This window comes from Podarcis filfolensis, assembly GCF_964270895.1.
Source record: "Podarcis filfolensis genome assembly, chromosome: 10".
Lineage (NCBI taxonomy): Eukaryota > Metazoa > Chordata > Lepidosauria > Squamata > Lacertidae > Podarcis > Podarcis filfolensis.
The window spans coordinates 67775531-67796358 of record NC_139612.1 but is presented as its reverse complement, the minus strand read 5'-3'; the positions used below and the strand labels follow the sequence as shown (position 1 = coordinate 67796358).

General features: G+C 45.5%; 1 protein-coding gene across 2 annotated transcripts in view; it reads left to right on the top strand.

Moving 5' to 3' along the window:
* The window catches only part of PLXNA4 (plexin A4), a 580684-nt gene that overhangs the window by 61897 nt on the left and 497959 nt on the right, over positions 1-20828 (top strand). For both annotated transcript variants that reach the window (XM_083572528.1, XM_083572529.1), the window contains exon 3: positions 4225-4407. In XM_083572528.1, the coding sequence (XP_083428654.1) occupies positions 4225-4407 (183 nt within the window). The remainder of the gene's footprint in view (positions 1-4224; positions 4408-20828) is intronic.

Below are 20828 nucleotides of genomic sequence, written 5' to 3'. Positions count from 1 at the left end.
ATTTGATATGTTTGTAGTGCTGATATAGCCCCAAAAGGAGTTCTATGCCGCCTCGGATCAAATGCTCTTAAAAAGTGTACTTTACTCCTGGAAAACTAACGCGGTCTTTGCTTTTGCTCATGAAACGTAACCCATGAAAGGCTTGCTTGACTCACCAGGAAGGAAACCTTTGGTCTAAGAGAAATGCAGCCTTCCTTCCAGGAAATTGCACATTTTACGACGCATGGTACATGCTATATTATTGCCTGAAGCCATATGTTGGGAAGTGTGGTGATAGCAAAGACAGGCGACGAAGTCTGTGGCACATTAAGATTCTATAGTTCTCTGGAAACTTGACACCGCTCCTTGATCTGATGCAAAAAAAAAATAAAAATAAAAACCTGAGCAGCCACAGACACAACTCCCAGTAAATTTGAGCAACTTCATTCTCTCTTCTGTTCTTGCCTAAATTACATCTGAGTGAAAAACCTCTTAGCTTCAGGGTTGCAATTCCCCTGTAATTGGTAAAGTAGCTGTAACTGCATTGTCACTTATACATGGTGGCATGTAATTGCACGGTAACCACTGCTGTGCTGGCACGAATGACATGCGGTGTGTGATTAGGATGCAGCTCTGAACGGCGTCTCCCCATCCAACTCCCATTATCTTGCTGGAGACCTGATGGAATGAGGGTACCAGTGGGCTAAGACCGGAGTTACGTTTTCGTGTTAACTGTTGGATGAAAGGTCCATGCCTTTCGGCGAAAAGTTTTTTACCTGGCCTCCAAAATCACCAAACCATCTATTTTTCCTTTCCAATTCGGCACTTGCCATATTATCACTAGATTTGACCCCAAATTCTACCCTTACATCTAAAGAATTAATTGCCTTCCTGTCCACAGCAGCTAGACTAGTTATTGCCCAGTGATGGGAGGACACCTCAAATAATAATAATAATTTATTATTTTTACGCCGCCCATCTGGCTGGGTTTCCTCAGCCACTCTGGGCAGCTCCCAACATAATATTATTATTACAGTATTATAATATTATTATTATTAAAGCGATAAAACATCAAACATTAAAAATTACCCTAAACAGGACTGCCTTCAGATGTCTTCTAAAAGTCAGGGAGTTGTTTATCTCTTTGACATCTGGTGGGAGGGCGTTCCAAAGGGCCAGCACCACTACTAAGAAGGCCCTCAGCCTGGCTCCCTGTAACCTCACTTCTTGCAGGGAGGGAACTGCCAGAAGGGCCTCGGAGCTGGACCTCAGTATCCAGGCAGAACGGTGGAGTTGGAGGTCGTGGAGACGCTCCTTCAGGTATACTGGGCCGAGGCCGTTTTAGAATACCAACAGAGGCTTGAATTGATAACGTCAGAATGCCTCACATACCATCGGTGACTAATCAAAGGCATTTCCAAAAAAGCACACCAAAAAAACCTAAAAACCACCTTTGACATGATCTGGTCTCCCTTTTTCTATTTTATTGAAGAAGGACAGACAGGATATTTTATTGCCATCATCATCATCACAGATGTGTCTGTGGAGGGGATATATTGATTGAAAATGTCTAGCCATCCTGATTGGTAGCTGGGTTCCTAGTGAGGATATTCAGCAAGCCAACATGACAGTGATGTGGGATTGAGGACTAGAGTGATCATTCTGTGATATTATGGCAGCGGACAAAGCTGTAGTGTAACCTTTGAATAAATGTTATTAAAATAAGCAAACTCTTGGGTGCCAGGATCCAAGCCCTTTCCATGGAGAGGTGGCAAGTACCCTGAGTGAAAAGATGAGCAGGTAGGCAGAGAAGTAACTCAGGAGCATATGGGAATACTTCAACATCGTCTCTCAGCAATGAACTGCCCAAACTGAGAGAATGTGCAGACCTTGGGGCTATGGAAGAGGCAGCAGTGTGGGATTGGCTCTCTGAGGTCACCTGATGATTCCATGGACTGGCAGGATGGAAGCATTGGTTGACTGCCAAATTAACTGTCAGTGATTTCTCTGTAGGCAGAGTGTGACAGCCAGTTTAAAAGAGCAATAAACTAAAACACTAAAATAATCACCCAGTACGGTGGACGTTCGGGTTGCGAACGTGATCCGTGCGGGATGCACATCCGCAACCTGCAGTGTATGCAACCTGCAATTTAGCGCTTCTGTGCATGCGTGGCCGCCGAAACCCGGAAGTAACATGTTCCGGTACTTCTGGGTTTCGGCGGTCCGCAACCCGAAAAAACGCAACCTGAAGCATCGCAACCCAAGGTATGGCTGTAGTATACTGCCAACTCCCAATTTACGTGAAATTGCATATAATTGAAACACAATTGAAGAAGCCTGAAAACACAGTGCCCCATTCCCCCCCACCCTTTTTAGTGACGTTTCCGTGACATTTTTGGGTCACTTTCAGGTTTGGTGCGATGCGCACGTGCGCAGTCGCGCCTAAAACGGTTGCTGCCTGTATTTAAAAAGTCTTGTGCCCACCCCACTTAAAGGATGGACACAAGAAAAGTTGCATAATGAAATTCTCAGCAAATACTTAAGAAAATGAAATTGCACAGGCAAACAAAAAATTCTGTAATTAGTGCGCAGGGCAGCGAGTTGGACTAGATGACTGTAGTGGTCCCTTCCAACTCTACAGTTTTATGATTCTATGAGTGAGCTGCATCCTGCATTGGAGATCCAGGGTTGTATTCAACCACACTTTACTCAGAGTAGACCAACTGAATCAATAAACCTAATTAGAGCCATAGAATCACAGCACCATAGAGTTGGAAGGGACTATGAGGGTCACCTAGTCCAACAACCCCTTAATAAATGTGTATTCATTTCAGTGAGTCTCCTCTAAGTAGGACCAACATTGGCTAGAGGCCCTTGCAGTGAAGAGTGGGGTTGAACTAAGAGATGATCTCAATAGTTCACCCTGGCTCTTTCATTCTCCGCAAGGCGATGTTTGATGTTGGAAGAAGCACAGCGATCAAATGAGCGAATTATAGTTCCCCAAGTAACCAAAGGAATAAAGCGAGCTGATCACAGATTTACAGCCGGCCAGTGGCAGCCCCAGTCCCTCAGGCAGGGGCTTTTGTAGGATTCAGTGATAGGTCTTCCTTTCCAAGACGCCTGGCTAAGCTCTGACGTAGGGGCAGACGGACTGCCAAAGTGAAAGCGAGGAGGGACGGCAGGAGGAGGTGCTAATCCTTCAGCTAGGACTTCTCCCAAAATGTGGATTTGGCTGTGATCGCAATTATCTGGAGAGGTACATTTTAAAGCAGATGTTTAAAGGACAGTTGAGGCTCATTCCAGCCATTGCTAGACAATGGCTCAGGCTTCTTTGGCACCTGGACTCCTCACTCTGCTGCCAATCTGCTTCCTAGTGCATGTGGAATCAGGAGGAGGAAAAAAGGATATGGCTTTAATCCTTGTCTGGCATCTCATGCCAAGAGATCCCCTGTGATGTCAGCAAGAGGACTCAGCTGCCGATGTCAGGATGCAGAGCTGCAGGGGATGTGTTGAACCACAGATCCAGGAGCAAAGCTAGCATTCTGCTCCTTCTCCCTTGACAGCTGCAGCATCCCTCGATGAAAATAGGGATAATAATAATAATAATAATAATAATATACCCTGCCCATCTGAGTGGGTTGCTCCAGCCACTCTGGGCAGCTTCCAACATATATAAAGGTAAAGGGACCCCTGACCATTAGGTCCAGTTGTGGCCGACTCTGGGGTTGCGGCGCTCATCTCGCTTTATTGGCTGAGGGAGCTGGCATACAGCTTCTGGGTCATGTGGCCAGCATGACTAAGCCTCTTCTGGGGAACCAGAGCAGCGCAGGGAAACGCCGTGTACCTTTCCGCTGGAGTGGTACCTATTTATCTACTTGCACTCTGACATGCTTTCGAACTGCTAGGTTGGCAGGAGCAGGGACTGAGCAACGGGAGCTGACCCCGTCGTGGGGATTCGAACTGCCAACCTTCTGATCAGCAAGCCCTAGGCTCTGTGGTTTAACCCACAGTGCCACCTGCATTCCACAAACTGAGACCTTACCTTTCTGATAGGGACCGCCCTATTGCTCAGTGCTCTTTTTAAGAGAAAAGCTAGCTTCAGTTGTGGACATCAAAACAATTCCTGTTGTTCACTGCCCACTTGCAAAATATTTGAGAAACTAGAAAGGTTCTTTGCTTCCCACAGCAGATCAACCTGTCCCCTTAACAGAGATTATCTCTCTCCCTCTCTCCCTTTCGTTGCAGCTGTTAACAATTGACGATAATTTCTGTGGCCTGGATATGAATGCCCCACTCGGAGTATCCGAAATGGTACGAGGACTCCCCGTCTTAACAGAAGACAAGGACAGGATGACGTCCGTCATTGCTTATGTCTATAAGAATCACTCCCTGGCTTTCGTGGGCACCAAGAGTGGCAAGCTGAAAAAGGTAGGCCTGGCTTTTCCTAACTTGATGTGGTCCGTAGCAAAGAAGACTTGTGAAATGGTATGGATGCGTAGGTTTATGTTATCTGAGGACTATTTCTGCCAAAGTTTGGCCTGTGTGAACGAAGAGAGAGCAGTTATCTGGGAACAGGCCTAAGCCAAAGCAAATTAGCACAACAATTCAGCAATCTGTTGAGTGGAATGTATCTTAGGACAACAGGTCACCAGTTCACGGATCAGGGATCACGACTAGGTTACAACCTGATCTAAGATCACAACTGCAGGACTATCGCCATACCAATATGGTAAAAGAAAATTAAGAAATGTCTCACCAAATGCATGTTCAAGGTGTTTCCTTGGCTTGGAAAAGCTGAAGGTTACTCCCCTAGGATGTCCATTAGCATTTGGAAGTACGATAAAGATGATTTCTTAAAGCCAGCTTGTGTATTGCATGATGTGGTGGAATGCCTGAGTTTAATCCGTCGCAGAAGTTACTGGTGGCTTTGTGGAAAGTAGACTTTATTCCCATTCCTTCCAATGTATGAAAAGGAAGTCATGTTAAGTGTTCTGTTGACCAGTGACAAATTCCAGAGGGGTGACTATATTAATCCTTTGCAGCAAAAATAAAAATTGTGAGTTCTGTGGCACCTTAAAGGCTTCTTAACCAATCGATTTTAGCACAAGCTGTTCTGGGCCAGAGCCTCAGAGTAGAACACATACTCTGTCCTACAAAAGTTTTATGCCTCGATAAATTTGTTAGTCTTGGAAGTGCCACAGAACTCTTTGTTGATTGTATTTACTGGTTTGCCACCAGGGACTGGATATAAATAGGCGTCCTTTCCTCAGGGTCTGATCTCCCTTGGGCACCATCCAAGAGAATGGGAAGCTCACCCTTGTCTTTGCTGTGGCTTTCCTCTATTACATCAATTCCAATTTATCATGTGGGGCCATCAGTATTTGTATTCTGGAGCCAAAGCAAAGGCTGAAGGAGGCATTTAACTCTGAGTTTTTGGCAGGTGTTTTGATTGTCTCTCAAGATCCATTGGAGGTGACCTTCCAGTGGAGAGAGATTGGCTTGGTATGTTCTGCCTGGTGGTTTAACTGTCTACTCACGTATTCTGTTCTCGGAAGAGGAGATACTTGCCTTCTTGTGGAATGTTGTACCTTTGCTAACTTACTGGGTCTTTTTGAATGTTGAAATTTTCTAGTGATGAATGATTAAATGGCTGTCTTTTCCTTAAAACAGTTGAAAAATAAAGGAACTGTAGAACGAACCTTCTCCTTGGATGGAGATCATTTGGACTTTAGATCGGATTATTTCCCCCAAGCATGACATAAAGTCTGAAATCCATATTCATGATGTCACTGCTCTCCACAAGCAATACTGCATTTCTACACTGCTCCTAATGACTGACTTGACCCTTCCTGGGTTTTGGTCCTCAGCATGGTGATGTCAGCAGCGGTGGTACCATTTAATGAGGGCAGGGGAGGAGCAACTGCCCGCTCTAAGTTTCAAGTTGCAAGAGGTTGAAACTCATTATCGCTGATCAGCTCACTGTGGTTACTGTTAAAAAGAAAAGAAAACTAAAAAGGCCTTCTATGCATTAGGTAATGCATGTCAAAGCCAGCAAGTTCTTAACTTAAACATGGCAAATCTCCTTTTATTCATTTATTGTGTATGTGGTGCGTTTATGTATCCTGTCCTAATCTTTGAAGTTGATAATGAACATGACTAACTTAGGTTCATTCATTTCAGTGGGTCTTCTCTGAGTAGACCTTAGTTGGATGCAACTCATGATATCCCTACACTCAGGCTCACAATGAAGAAGAAAAAAAGATTGATGCAAAAGGACAAGGCAGTTGGAGATATTGGGAGGGGGGGGGATTTGCCTATTTTGTGAGAGAGTGACAGAGCGCAAAAAGAGCAAAAAGAATGCAGAAGTTAACCTGGAAATAGGGGGCAATGCCAAATCAAGCGAGAAAGCAAATGATAAAACAATGCCTTTTTAATACTTTCTTAAAGTGGGAGAGAGAATAGGCCAGGAGGCTATTTAAAGGCAGAGAGTCCTGCACACAAGAGCCTTCATTTTTGTACATGCCTCTCTAGGTGTGGAAGGTGAAGACAGGTTGAGGAGGGCTTTAGAGCAAGGGCAGGTGACCAGTGGTCCTATTGTTGGACTACAACTTCCATCATCTTTGACCATTGGCTGTGTTGGCTGGGGCAGAGGGAAGTTGGAATCCATCAATATCTGGAGGCCAAAGCAGGTTGTCCACCCCGGCTTAGATTATGGGTTATCGTGGGTTAGAACGGGGAGTTTTGTCTTTGTCTTATGACTGAAAACCCCAATTCCATGGCAGCATGGAAAATGCGCTTGTGTAACATCGAGATGTCAGCCCTGTTAGATTCTGTTTCTATTAATTTTCTCCGAATTTTGGAGTTACTAAATTCTTGAGTAGGCAGTGTCAGTAGTGGTTTGCTTGTTTCTCCCTCTGACACCCCACCCCATCTTTTTTGCTCAGCATTAAAAGCACTGTATGCCTTTCTATTTCCCCCTCGTATATAGGGGCTTTTGCTTGCAGGGACTGCATCGGGGGGTGAGTGTTATAAGCAACAGATAATTCCACACAGATGCTTCTGACAGATCTGAAAGTTTTGGTCTCCGTGCTTGTCTTCTCTCTCTGATAAAGAAATAATAAAAAGGATGAAGGGGTCCTTTCTGGTTTTGATGCTTTTTTCTTCCTCTCCGCCCTCTTCCCAATCAAGCTGCAGCCCTTTCGCAGCACGAAGGTGTAAAAAGAAAAGGGAAAAAAGACCTCCTAGCTGTGCTCATTGCTATTCCAGACATAAGACCATCAAATTGGCATCCACATTTGATGTGTAGAGGGAGAGGAAATACTTTGTGGTGGGGTTATATTAGTTGTTGACTAAGAAGGATGAAGCAAAAATAATATTAATACAGACTTTGCTGGAACGAGGGCAGGAAATGTTTTGGATTTCTATCACTTGCATTGTTCACGTTCACATTATTGTATTTGTATGTATTTGTGTGTAACTGTTTGAGAGACGCGGGTGGCGCTGTGGGTTAAACCACAGAGCCTAGGACTTGCCGATCAGAAGGTCGGCGGTTCGAATCCCCGCAACGGGGTGAGCTCCCGTTGCTCGGTCCCTGCTCTTGCCAACCTAGCAGTTCGAAAGCACATCAAGTGCAGGTAGATAAATAGATACCGCTCCAGCAGGAAGGTAAACAGTGTTTCTGTGTGCTGCTCTGGTTCACCAGAAGCGGCATAGTCATGCTGGCCACATGACCCAGAAGCTGTCTGTGGACAAACGCCGACTAACTCGGCCTAAAGAGCGAGATGAGCGCCGCAACCCCAGAGTCGTCCATGACTGGACCTAATGGTCAGGGGTACCTTTAGGGGCCCCTGACCATTAGGTCCAGTCGTGACCAACTCTGGGGTTGCGGCGCTCATCTCGCTTTATTGGCCGAGGGAGCCGGCGTACAGCTTCTGGGTCATGTGGCCAGCATGATTAAGCCGCTTCTGGCAAACGAGAGCAGTGCACGGAAATGCCGTTTACCTTCCTGCTGGAGCAGTACCTATTTATCTACTTGCACTTTGATGTGCTTTGGAACTGCTAGGTTGGCAGGAGCAGGGACCGAGCAACGGGAGCTCACCCTGTCACAGGGATTCGAACCGCCGACCTTCTGATCAGCAAGTCCTAGGCTCTGTGGTTTAACCCACAGCGCCACCCGCGTCCCTTTTACCTTTACCTCTACGTAACTGTTTATTCTTGAGAGGTGCCTTGGGAGACTTTGGGGCTGAAAGGTGGCATATAGATCATAGAATAACAGAATTGCAGAGCTGGAAGGAACCTTGAGGATCACCTAGTTCAACCTCTTGCAATGCAGGGATATGCAGCTGTCCCATACGGGGGTCAAACCTGCAACCACGGCATCATCAGCACCATACTCTAACCAACTGAGTTATCCAGGTTGATAAACAGCAACATAATGTAACAGAAACGGAGGGGGAAGCAGGCCAGTGAGTGGTTTATGGACTCTCCTGGGACTAGGGACATGATTCGATATACCTCATTTTCCCATGTATAAGACTATATTTTTTCCTAAATTTTTGAAGTTTAAAATAAGGGGTCGTCTTATACACGGATAGTGCATACTGCATTTTCTTAATTTTGAGTCCCTCAAAATAGGGGGCATCTTTTACACAGGGGAGTGTTATACACGGTAAATTCCAGTACTATATTTTTTCATTCAGTGTTCATTGGCTCTTCACAGGGCTGTATTTAATTTTGGGGTATCAGAGTTTTTAGGGGGCTAACCAGGCTGGGATAGCTGGGACAGCAGGCTTGTTGGTTTATAAATGTCTGATGTAGATTTTCAATTTCGTTGTTCTGTATGGGACAATGACAATAAAGATTATCGTATCGTATCGATGAAGCCCTAAGCTACTGAAGGTAATGGGGCCCTTTATATGTCCAGCTGTCCTTTGTCAACAACAAAGTGTTGCTGTTTTTTGTGTGTTGAATATATGCTATATGGTAATTTATGAACCTAATAGGTATCTAAAGCCATTTGCACATAACAAAATATGTATTTTATCAAAGTAATATTTATTTTATGTTATATTTTGGAAATGTACATCCAGTTTTTTCCCCTTTAACTTTTTTTGGGGCCCCCAAGAGTGTGGGGCCCTAAGCTAGAGCTTGTTTAGCTTATACATAAATCTGGCACTGCCTCTTCATTGGTTCCTAGTTTATAGCTGTTTGAAGCTCTTGAGTGGTGGCTGCTTTGTTTCAGTCTGGAAAATTTTGTATGTAGGATCAATGAACTAGATCACCCACAGGTGTGTGTGTGTATGTGAAAGGGGGGGTCTCTCCCCGCAGGTCTCCTCACAAACCAGCACTGCAGAGGCAATTAGTGTGTGTGTTTTGTGGGGGAAATGCCTGTACTAAAAGGATGCATGAATTAGGACATCCATGGTTGTTGTTTTTTTAAATGCCTTTTTTATTAAAGATTTCTTGGTTTACAAAAGTACAGTCATACCTCGGGTTACAGACACTTCAGGTAGTGTTTTTTCTGGTTATGGACCCTCCAAAACCTGGAAGTACCGTAACGGGTTACTTCTGGGTTTCAGCGGTCTTGCATGCGCAGAAGTGCTAAATCACGCTTTGCACATGCGCAGAAGACCAAATCTCAACCCACGCATGTGCAGATGCTCCGCTGCGGGTTGCAAACGTGCATCCCGCACAGATCACATTCGCAACCCAAGCATCCATTGCATGTGCAATGTCTCTTTTTTCAAGTTACATTTTCTACAGGTCAGTTTCATTTACTGAGACATTAGTGTTACATTAGGAAGAAAAGGGGGGAAGAGGTGGAGGGGGCCATGGTGAATAGGGGTGGGGTCAGGTGGTGATGTTTCTATTTTACTTAACGTATGTGTGCGGTTTTGTGTCAGCATCGTTTGTGCGGGTTCTCTTTGCTATTCGCTTGTGTTCCTTTGGTGGTGAGAGAAGTTGGGGTTGGCCTAGGGTGTGGCTATTCATTTGTGGTTGGCTGTGGTGGTCTTTGTTTTCATGTGTGAGTGGGGTGGGTGGGTGTTTTTTAATCAGGTTAGCCATATTGATTCGTATGCTGCTGGTGGATTCTTATCATTGTCTTGTTGGGCTGTGTATGTGATAAAGGGGAGCCATACTGGTGTGAAGGCGTCTTCTTCTATTTGTCCCTGTGTCATTTTCAGTTTATTGGTTAATTTTTCTAGTAAGGCTGTTTCCCATACTATTTGGTACCATTAGTAGGACATCCATGGTTGAATCTTGCTTGAGAATGAGTTCATTAGGTGGCCTTTGGCAAGCAAATGTAGAGACAGAAATCTTGGCCTTTCTCACTGGGCTCTTGTAAGAATTGCAACAAAATATGGGCACTTGGACATTCTAAAGTGCTGAATAAATCATCACCACCATCATCCTCTTGTGATGTGTTTTCCTTGTGATGTGAGTCCATTCTACCTGCTGGCTTGTTGCTAAGGAATTTAGACAGCAGTTAGGAAAACTTTTCTCGCCTCCTTTTCCCTCATGCAGTTTCAGAATTGATTGATGTTTGTTGTTTATACGTTCATATAAAAGATGATACAGATCATATTTCAGGCTTCCGAGACATCCGATTCGTGAAACTCTTGCAAAGTACCTGGAATCATAAAGCAGCACCAGTTGGTTGATATACAAATGTCATCCACGTCAAAGGAATTTTTTCCCAGTGACACATGCAATTGAAGTAAAATATTGTGCTTTACAAGAGTGTATTATTAAAATGAAAATGAGCAGCATATCAGGAGCCTGGCCACGTAACCAAGACAACAAAGGAAAAGGGGAAAGACAGATAGAACGGAGGAGAACGAGGCATAGGATGGAGTGGGATTTCCAAGAGGAAATGTGAAATCCTGCAGGGCAAAGGACTTGTTAGGTTTCAACGCTGTCTTAAAAGTTTGGAGTGAACATCTGTCATCTGTGAGTTTACCTTCCGATGCGATGCTATGAGGTGTCTTGGACACCTGTGGTTGTTAAAGATATTGTGGCACCTTGCCTGTGATATATATAGATGGGTAGTGTCTAGGGCCAATCCCATTCCTAGTAATTACCTCCCTCCTGCTCCAGTTGGCTTTGGAATATTTGTCTTCAAGGAGTTCTCCCTCCACCCTGCCTTGGACTGTCATGCAATATTGATATATGGAGCCATAGAGCTGCCAGTTTCATTGCAGAAGAAGAGGCTTCTATGTGATGGTTGAGATGACAACTTGCAAGACGTGCCGATAATGAATTATCTTGCCTGACCATTAGGGCGCACTCCGCAGAGATGACTTGAGAAAAGCTTAGTGTAGAGTTTGTATTAGCAATGCGAACCTGCATAAAAGTGCTGCTTGGGGTGTTCAGCTCCTATAAATCAATGGAAAACATCCATTAGACTCTGTTACTGATGGCCAAGAGGTGCAAGGTTTAGTGTGAGAGTGTTTCCTTCTTTGGACTGCAATTACATCGACAAAGTGCCAGAGCCCTGCGAAGAAGGGAGCAAAATGACTCTCACCCTTTGTCAAGGAAGTTTGTAGGATGGGATACAACTGCTACACCTCTGTAAAGTCATTAGTTAGCAGTTAGGGATGGGCAATTCTGCTGATTCCTGTTTATCCCCCTTTCTCGTGTTCCCAGTCTTCAGTTCTTTACATTTCCACACTGGTTTGTGATTTGTTTAAAAAAAAACACTTGCTGATTTCCCCCCTGCATTTTAATGCAAATTTCTCCTAATGCGCACCCTTCGATGCATTTTTCATACGCATTTTTAATACACACATTTGGGCAATGGATTTCCCTTAATATAACACACGTATACATTATTTTGGCTGGAGAACTGCCTGACAAAATCCAGAGGAATGGCAGCATTTTGGTTCATATATTGTTTTGAGAATAGACTTGACTTCCTATGTGAACTAAACAGTTTTCTCCCTCCTGTCCATAGTGAAGATGCTGCCCTGCTCTTTCTGACCTAAGATTCTTTCATAGGCCAGGAGCATGGGCTTTTGTTGCTATGGAATGGAACCAGGTGTTTAATAGCAGATGAGAGATTCCCTACTACTCCATATTGACTTCTGATGAGAAGTGGCAACCGGAACTTTTGCAGGATTGACCATGCAGGATGTGTGTTTAGTCGATGAGTTGTGTCCACCTCTTCGTGACCCCCTGGACCAGAGCACGCCAGGCACTCCTGTCTTCCACTGCCTCCTGAAGTTTGGTCAAACTCATGCTGGTAGCTTCAAGAACACTGTCCACCCATCTCGTCCTCTGTCGTCCCCTTCTCCTTGTGCCCTCCATCTTTCCCAACATCAGGGTCTTTTCCAGTTCAATTTTTCTCCAGCCCACCGCTTCTTCTCTGTAACTTTCCCCTCAACAGCTCCTCCCTGCTTGCAAGGAAACACATACTGGCAACCCAACTGGTGAAATAGTGATGGATGAGAGAATGTTCAGAAGGGGAAATGGTTAAAATTCCAACTTCTCCTTGGCAAATCATATAATCAAGAGAGTTGGAAGGGACCCCAAAGTTCATCCAGTCCAACCCTCTGCTGCAATGCAGGAATCTCAACTGAAGCATCCATGACAGATGGCCATCCCACATCTGCTTAAAAACATCCAAGGAAGGAGAGTCCACAACCTCCTGAGGGATGTCCGCTCCACTGTCAAACAGCTCTTACTGTCAGAAAGTTCTTCCTGATGTTTAAGTCGGAATCTCCTTTCCTGCAACTTGAAGCCATTGGTTTGAGTCCCACCCTCGAGAGCCGGAGAAAACAAGCTCGCTCCATCTTCCATGTGACAGCCCTTTAGATATTTGAAGATGGCCATGTTTCAGTCTTCTTTTTTCCCCAGGCTAAACATACCCAGTTCCCTCAACTGTTCTTCATAAGGCTAGGTTTCCAGACCCTTGCTCACCTTGGCCTCCTTCCTCTGCCCTTTGAAGGAAAAAGTCTGCTGCTGTCACATCATTTTTGGTCCTCATGATGCTGGCGTTAAGGACTATGTGGGGAATCCACAGCCCCTGCCTATCACAAGACACCACTGAGCTGAACATTTCCCAACGTGCTTCTGCGTTGATGCTGCAGTGCACAATGGCATGGCTCCCCTCGTCTTCCTCCCAGATGATGCTGCACCAAGAACGTCCCCCCTCTTGCTCTGAAGCTTGTTCTTTGGCCAAATAAAAATGCACAGCACAGCACCGCTGACGAAACACGACCGGCAGCCAAGTGCTGCCAGTCTTTGAAGTAGAGATTGGATCTGGAGGGGATTAGATCTTCCATTTGCAAATCTCATTCCATGGTCACAAGATCCGCATCTCCAATGACATGCTGAGATGCCTCTAAAATCAGAACATCGGATAAAGCGCAAGAGTCCAGCCCCATTAAAAAAAGGAAGGCGGAGATGCCAAGGAGAAGAGAGATTAATTTAGAACAAAGATGACGGGCTTGGAATGAGGACATGATAGTTTTCAAAATTACAGATGGGGCAAGGAAGGGGAGAAAGAGAAATGATTCTCTTTCTCACTCAAGATATTAGAATTCTATTGAAACAGGCTCACTCAGGACAAACAAAAGGGGCCTGTTCCCCATTACTGTCATATTTAAGCTACAGGGCCTAATCGTGTTTTGTAGGAAGGAAATCTGCAAAGCAGTTTTGCATTCTAAGCTCAGTGCACAATTACCTTGTGCATTTCCTCACCATAAAACATGATCAGGAACAGTAGTTTAGATATGAAAAATAATGAGGAACAGGCCTTTCGGTGGCTGTTAACCAATCAGTGTGCTCAGAGTCAGTATGCCTCTGAGTAGCAGATAATGCGGCTGACTTTGCTCAGAGTTGTGTGGCTATAGCTGCTACTGAAGATGGAATGCTAGACTGAATGGCACTTGGTCTCATCTCTCAAGACTGCTCCCTTTCTTGGCCACAGTTAAGTGGACTTAGTTCCTGGCATACGGAAACAAACCCAGATAAAGCCTAGGGATTTCTCCTCCTCAGAACAATACTTTGATAGGAAAAACAAAAAACTGTCTCCCTGTCCATCAAGCTGCTTTGGTATTCTGCAAGCATCCTGCCCAATTATCCAAGCCCACACATGACGACAGTCCTGCTCGTTCCTTGGCTGTGTTTTCCTCTGAGAATGTGTTTTGAAATAAACAAGTCCATTTCCCTTTCCTTGCTACCCACAACAACAAACAGCTGTAAAGATCTGAGCAGTCAAAATAAGACTGAATTAACACAAGCTCGAAGCAGGGTGGAAATCCCACTTTCAGCTCCTTGCCCACAGCTCCTGAGAGCATAGATGACTGATTGAATTTCGCATGGTAGAATTCACATGGGCTCCCCAAACCATGGTGCAGAAAAGTGGGGCGATGCATGGAAATTCAGGGCTGGATTTTTGCACACCACTTAAAAATCAAATCAAACCCACCTTGATTCCTAAGATATGCATAATTGAATGGTGCTTACTAGCCATTCATAGCTAGTATGGAGTGGCAAGTATGGAGAGAAGACTGAAAGGAGATATGATAGCCATATTCCAGTGTCTCAAGGGCTGTCACATGGAGGATGGAACCAGCTTGTTTTCTCCTGCTCTGGAGGGTGGGACTCGAACCAGTGGCTTCAAGTTACAAGTGAAGAAATTCCAACGAAAAACCAGGAAAAACTTTCTGACAATAAGAGCTGTTTGACAGTGGAACGGTATCCCTCGGGAGGTTGTGTGCTCTGCTTTCCTCGAGGTTTTTAAACAGAGGTGGGATGGCCATCTGCCATGGAAGCTTTACTTGAGATTCCTGCATTGCAAGGGGTTGGACTATATGACCCTCGGGGATCCCTTTCAACTCCAGAATTCTGTGATTCATGTCTCTGTGAAATTCAGGTCTACCACAATGGTATATGAAAAGGTGTGTGTGTGTGTGTGTGTGTTAGTTAGAGCAAAAGGAGTTGTGTCTGGGAGATGCATTACTTTCCCACTGTGATGGCCTGGGATTCGGACTCGGAGGCTGAACCTGAGGGATCCCAGCCTGCACAGGATTCCCCTACTCCAGAACCAGCTGAGCCGGGGCTGGGGCTTGAGCCTGAAGGGTCCTCACCTGTGCTGGATCCTCAGGTGCAGGCACCAGCTGAGTCTGCTCTGGCTCCTGAGGTGATGGAGGACCCATTGCCTGCAGGTGCTCTACTCTCAGTCCCATCAGGGGAAGAGGAGGTTGCCTCTGGGTCCGGTAACCCTCCAGCCTCTCCTGAGCTGCAGAGGCTCAGGGCAGAGAGGCGGTTCCCGCAGGAGGAGTGCTCGCCTCCAGGCCAGGAGAGGCGAGTCACCAGAGGATCGGGGCAGCCCTATGTCTCAGGGCAGATAAAAGCCCGCTAGCCCCAGTCCCAAGTTGTGGGAGCAACATTGTTGGTTGCTAGTTCCTGCCTGAACCCTGTCCTGCTTTTCTGCCAGAGCTCCCGACCTGTCCTGGTTCCCTGCTTGCATGTCTGTTCCTGACTTCACCCGACTCCCTGCCCTGCACCCAGCTTCAGCTACTACGGACTGCCTCCATGGTGCACCTTTGACCATGGACCGGACTTGGACCTCACCTCTCGGGTTACCCACGGGACCAACACACCCACCCTCTCCTGCTTTTTCCTACATAGCCTGTCCCGCCATTTCCCCCCTCTCAGACGATACCCTGATGCCAGCCAATTCTGTACATAAGAACACTGCAAGAGCCTGTTGGATCAGACCAATGGCCCGTCTATTCAAGCATACTGTTCTCACAGTGGCCACCCAGACGCCTGTGGTTTGGAAAGCCCACAAGCAGGGTTCAAGAACAAGAACACTCTTCCCCCGTGTGGTTTCCAGCATCTAGTACCCATTGCTGCTTCCAACTGCGGAGACAAGAACACAGCTATTCTGGCTAGTAGCCACCGATAGCCCTCTTATCCATGAATCCATCTAATCCTCTCTTAATGCCATTTAGGTTGGTGGCCACCACTGCTGCATGTGGGAGCCCGTTCTACGGTTTAACTAGGTGCCATACAAAGAAGCGCTTTCATTTCCCTGCCCTGAAAAGCTCGAGAGCTTTCTGCTTGGAGCTGATTTAAAAAGTGCTACAGGGATCATTGTGTGCCCATACCTTCGGTCCTTGTGACTGCATGAGAAATGGCTTCACGGCTTTTTGGTATGGAGGGGAAGGGCCCCACTGTAGCTCAGTGGTGGAGCAGCCACTCTGCTTGCAAGAAGTTTCTAGGTTCAATCCCTGGTGACCTCTCCAGGGGACAGACCATAGCTGTCAACCTTCCCTTTTTTTGTGGGAAATTCCCTTATTCCAGCGCCATTTCCCACTACTTTCTGCTGCTATCCTGGATTGTTAGATATCCTGTAGACTGTCCCCGGGACAGGTGAGGCTGCTGATCCTTTATTTTCGAGGCTGCTGATCCCTTATTTTCAAATCTGAAAGTTGACAGCTTTGGGACAGACTCTTGTCTGAAGCACTCAAGAGCCACTGCTTGCCAGTGCAGGCTATACGAAACTAGAGAGGCCAGTGGTCTAACTCAGTGCAAGGCAGATTTCTTTGTACCTCGGGATACATTTGCTTCAGGTTACAGACCCCGCTAACCCAGAAATAGTGTCTCAGGTTAAGAACTTTGCTTCAGGATGAGAACAGATATCGTGCTCTGGCGGCGCGGCGGCAGCGGGAGGCCCCATTAGCTGAAGTGGTGCTTCAGGTTAAGAACAGTTTCAGGTTAAGAACAGACCTCCAGGACAAATTAAGTATGTAACCAGAGGTACCACTGTGCTTATTGCTCAGATAAATGACTCTCTTCCTTTCCCCACAGAAGGAAGCCACGAGCCACTAGTTCTCTAGTCTTCCTTCAAATGGATGGCAAAGTTAGGATGTTTTCAATCAGCCCAACTCTCGATTCACGCCCAATGAACAGCCTATCCCTAACCCTCGACTCTCATCTTGCATTTGGTGGCGTGTCACCCCCTTCCCACCCCCTCCTGCTTCAATTTCTTCCGCTATTTCCAGCGCCTTTCGCATCTGCCTTTCATTCCTGCGCCTCTCGCCTTCTGACCCCACTTACAGGCAGCCGGCTTATGGGTGATTCTCCTAATTAGTTTTGCTTTCATTTAATCTTTTGAAAACAAATTTTGTCAGAATGAGACAGGGGTGGGGGAAACCTTCCACCCCTCCTTGCGTCTTCAAAAGCACAATCTCTGCATTTATTTTCCGTTCCATCGTTCTCCAGATAGGACCTCATTTGCATATTTGATTAAGCTCTCTATGTTATCAGGGAGCTTGTTGGAATAGCAGCCAGTCCGTGATAAGACAGTGCAAACCCATCTCTTTCTTCCTTCAGGAGCTGAGCTCCTCACCCATCTGTCGGCAATCTTTAGTCCCACGATTCCCTCCTCCATCATCTTTGGGGTTTTCTATTATTGTTGTGTGTTTTCCCCCTCTCTCCTGTGTTTCATCTTTTAATGACCTGGCTCTTGATCCCGGATGCATTCAGGAGCAGGCAGTTGGACAGAGATCCTGGCATCAGTTCCATCACTGCTTTTTGTGGGTTTGTAAGGGAAAGGCAAGGGTGGCGCTGTGGTCTAAACCACAGAGCCTAGGGCTTGCCAATCAGAAGGTCAGCGGTTCGAATCCCCGCGACAGGGTGAGCTCCCATTGCTCAGTCCCTGCTCCTGCCAACCTAGCAGTTAAAAATCACGTCAAAGTGCAAGTAGATAAATAGGTACCACTCTGGTGGGAAGGTAAACAGCGTTTCCATGCACTGCTCTGGTTCGCCAGAAGCGGCTTAGTCATGCTGGCCACATGACCCAGAAGCTGTATGTCAGCTCCCTCGGCCAGTAAAGAGAGATGAGCGCTGCAACCCCAGAGTCGTCCACGACTGGACCTAACGGTCAGGGGTCCCTTTACCCTTTACCTTTAAGGGAAAGGCAGTAGACACTGGTGTTAAATTTGTGTTTGCTTGTGGTGGTAGTGGTGTTGGGAGACAAGCGACCTCAAGTTTTCTGTGATGCAGAAAGCCAGACAAAGCATAGAACTGGACCATCTTTTTGCCGCACAATGGTGAATTAATCAACACAGGGTCTTCTTTATAAACAGAATTAAACTTTACTGAAGGAAATAAACTTGTTCATAAACAGCATAGTTAAAGAGCATACGCAGAGTGCTCATAGCAGCTATCTGACTCTTCACAGAGGCATAATCTTAGTTACTGAGTTAAAATCAATGAATTGATTTTAGAATGTATTCCAATTAATTGATTGCGATTTTATGTAAACTGTGCTATTTTTACTGTTGTTAGCCGCTCTGAGCCCGGCTTTGGCTGGAGAGGGGGGGATATAAATAAAAAATTATTATTATTATTATTATTATTATTATTATTATTATTATTATTATTACTACTACTGATTTACTAGAGTCCTGGAGCCACTCTGTCTGCCTTAGCTTTACATAGCAACAACAGCACTATTCCACGGACTACTCCATACACAATCCATACAGCTCTCTGACTGAGGCCCATAGAGAGACTGGCTACTTTTATAGGGAGAACGATGAGTCACAAGTCACAGTGACTTAGCAGTTTGCTGTCAACAGCAGTTAGCAGGCTTAGGCTTGAATGATTGTGTAGACCTTGTAGGCCTTGCTGCTTTTTCTGCTCTCAAGAACCTTTGTCTCATGACACTTTTCTTGGGTACCAGAGGAAGAAAGCAAGCTATAAAGGAAGATCCTTCTAATGCATGATATTTCAATTCGGGGTTTAGCCACACATACCTTTTGCCATGTTCTTTTGAGGCACAGGTCCACGCATTAAAGCTCTGTGTCCAAATGCCCACCTTTTTCTCTCTCCAGAGCTTTTCTTGCAAAAATCTGCTCTTTAAAGCTTCATTGGAGCAAACAGCTATTAGGGTTTTCTGCAGGTTGACTTTGTTCCGATTGAGCTATGAAGTGTGGGTTTTCATGGGGAAAGCTCTGGAGGAAAAGAAAGGATGCTCAGACACGGAGCTTTAAATCGTGGACCGTGCCTGGAAAGTGTAGAAGGAAAGGTATGTGTGGATAAACCCTCATTCAGACCTTTCCAACTTCACGGTTGGGCTGCCCTTGACAACTGTCTGGGTACTATTATGATCCAAGCACTATACAAATAATTGAAATAAACAGAAATAAACAAATAACACTGCAGTGTGGAATAAGCGGCTCACTTCTTTGCTGGGGTGGACCACATGGGAGCGCATTTTTTTTTTAAAAAAAATCTGTTATTTGATATCAATACCCACAATTCTGCCTGGGTATTGATACCCCCTCTCAAAAAAAGCAGTTTTTAAAAAATCAGTGTTTGCATATTGAAACCTGCGGAACAGCAGTTTGCTAAAATCAGATGGGCATCTCTCAGGGATTCTTTAGCTGTGATTCCTTATCTGTATTTGGATAATAAAAACACTTATATACCTATATACTAGAAAAGCATATATGGAATTGGAATTTTAGGGATATATAGTGATATAACATACCTGCCTCTTCTCTTCATGCACTTTTTATTTTTATTTTACTTTGTTCCATTGAAATACTTTCAATAAAATAAAATAAAAATAGCTATGATTCCTGCATTGCAGGGAGTTGCGCTTGACGGCCTTTGAAGTCACCTTCCAACTCTACGATTCTATGCTCAGCAAAGCAAAAAAAGTCATGGCATGCCAGCAGAAGTCAAAAGTCAAAATGCAGATTGGTGTCAGCTGGAGCCATGTACTTACATCTCGACAGAGCTATAACTAAGCAGGCTTCCCCTGGGAGGGCATCCCCTGCCCAACTGTGCAACCAAAAAAGCCCTCTCCTCTGTTGCCCTCCCACCATTCTTCAGATGGAGAAAGCGCACACTGAAGAGTGTCCACTGCTGATATGATGGGTTGAATAGGCACCTATGGGTGGGAGTGGTCCTTAAGGTATCCCGGGCCCAGGCCCATTACGGACTTAAAAGATCTAATCCAAGATTTTGAGTTGGACGCAGAAACAATTTGATAGCTAACGGAGATGGTATAACATGGTATAACATCTTGTGCTCCGTACTTAATACTGTGGTGCCTGAGTTTTGAACCCATTGAAGTTTTCTCAGCACGTTTCAAAGACAGTTTTGCATAGGGCACATTACAGCAATTAATCCAATCTGGAAGTTATTAAGGCACGAATGAGGGTGGCCTGGTCCTCTTGCAAAGGGTATTAGCACTACAGCATATGTACCATTTCCTCATTGTCTTCCTTATACAACTGGAGGTGTTAGTTTTAGCTCTAAAAAGCCTCAGCTGTTTGGGGACTGCCTTGTTCCCTTTGCATTGCGGCTGTGAAAGTCCATAAGGTTATTATCACCCATGTGCCAAATTCAAACAGCAGCAGCACTCCACAACTATAGAACTTCCTCCCTCTAGAGGTCCAACCAGGTCTGAGCCTGGACACTTTCTGGAAGAGCTGTGTGACCCTCCTTTTTGGTATTCAACAGCCAGGACCAAGCAGCTGTGGGATTCTGCAAGTGTGTTTTGTTATTTTTAACCGTTGTCACCTGACCACCCTTGGGAGAGAGCAAAACGAAAATGGAACTTAATAAGAATAAAGACGCACAGGCAAGGCTGCCAGATCAGCAGTCTAGCATAATGGCTCCTGTTGATGGGGTGGTATGCACAGCAACAGAATGTAGGAGAGGAGCATTAGTTCAGTTCATGTGGCACATGCAAAAAGTCTCGGGCTCAGTCTCCAGTTAATAGTACAGTGGTACCTCGGGTTAAGAACTTAATTCGTTCTGGAGGTCTGTTCTTCACCTGAAACTGTTCTTAACCTGAGGTACCACTTTAGCTAATGGGG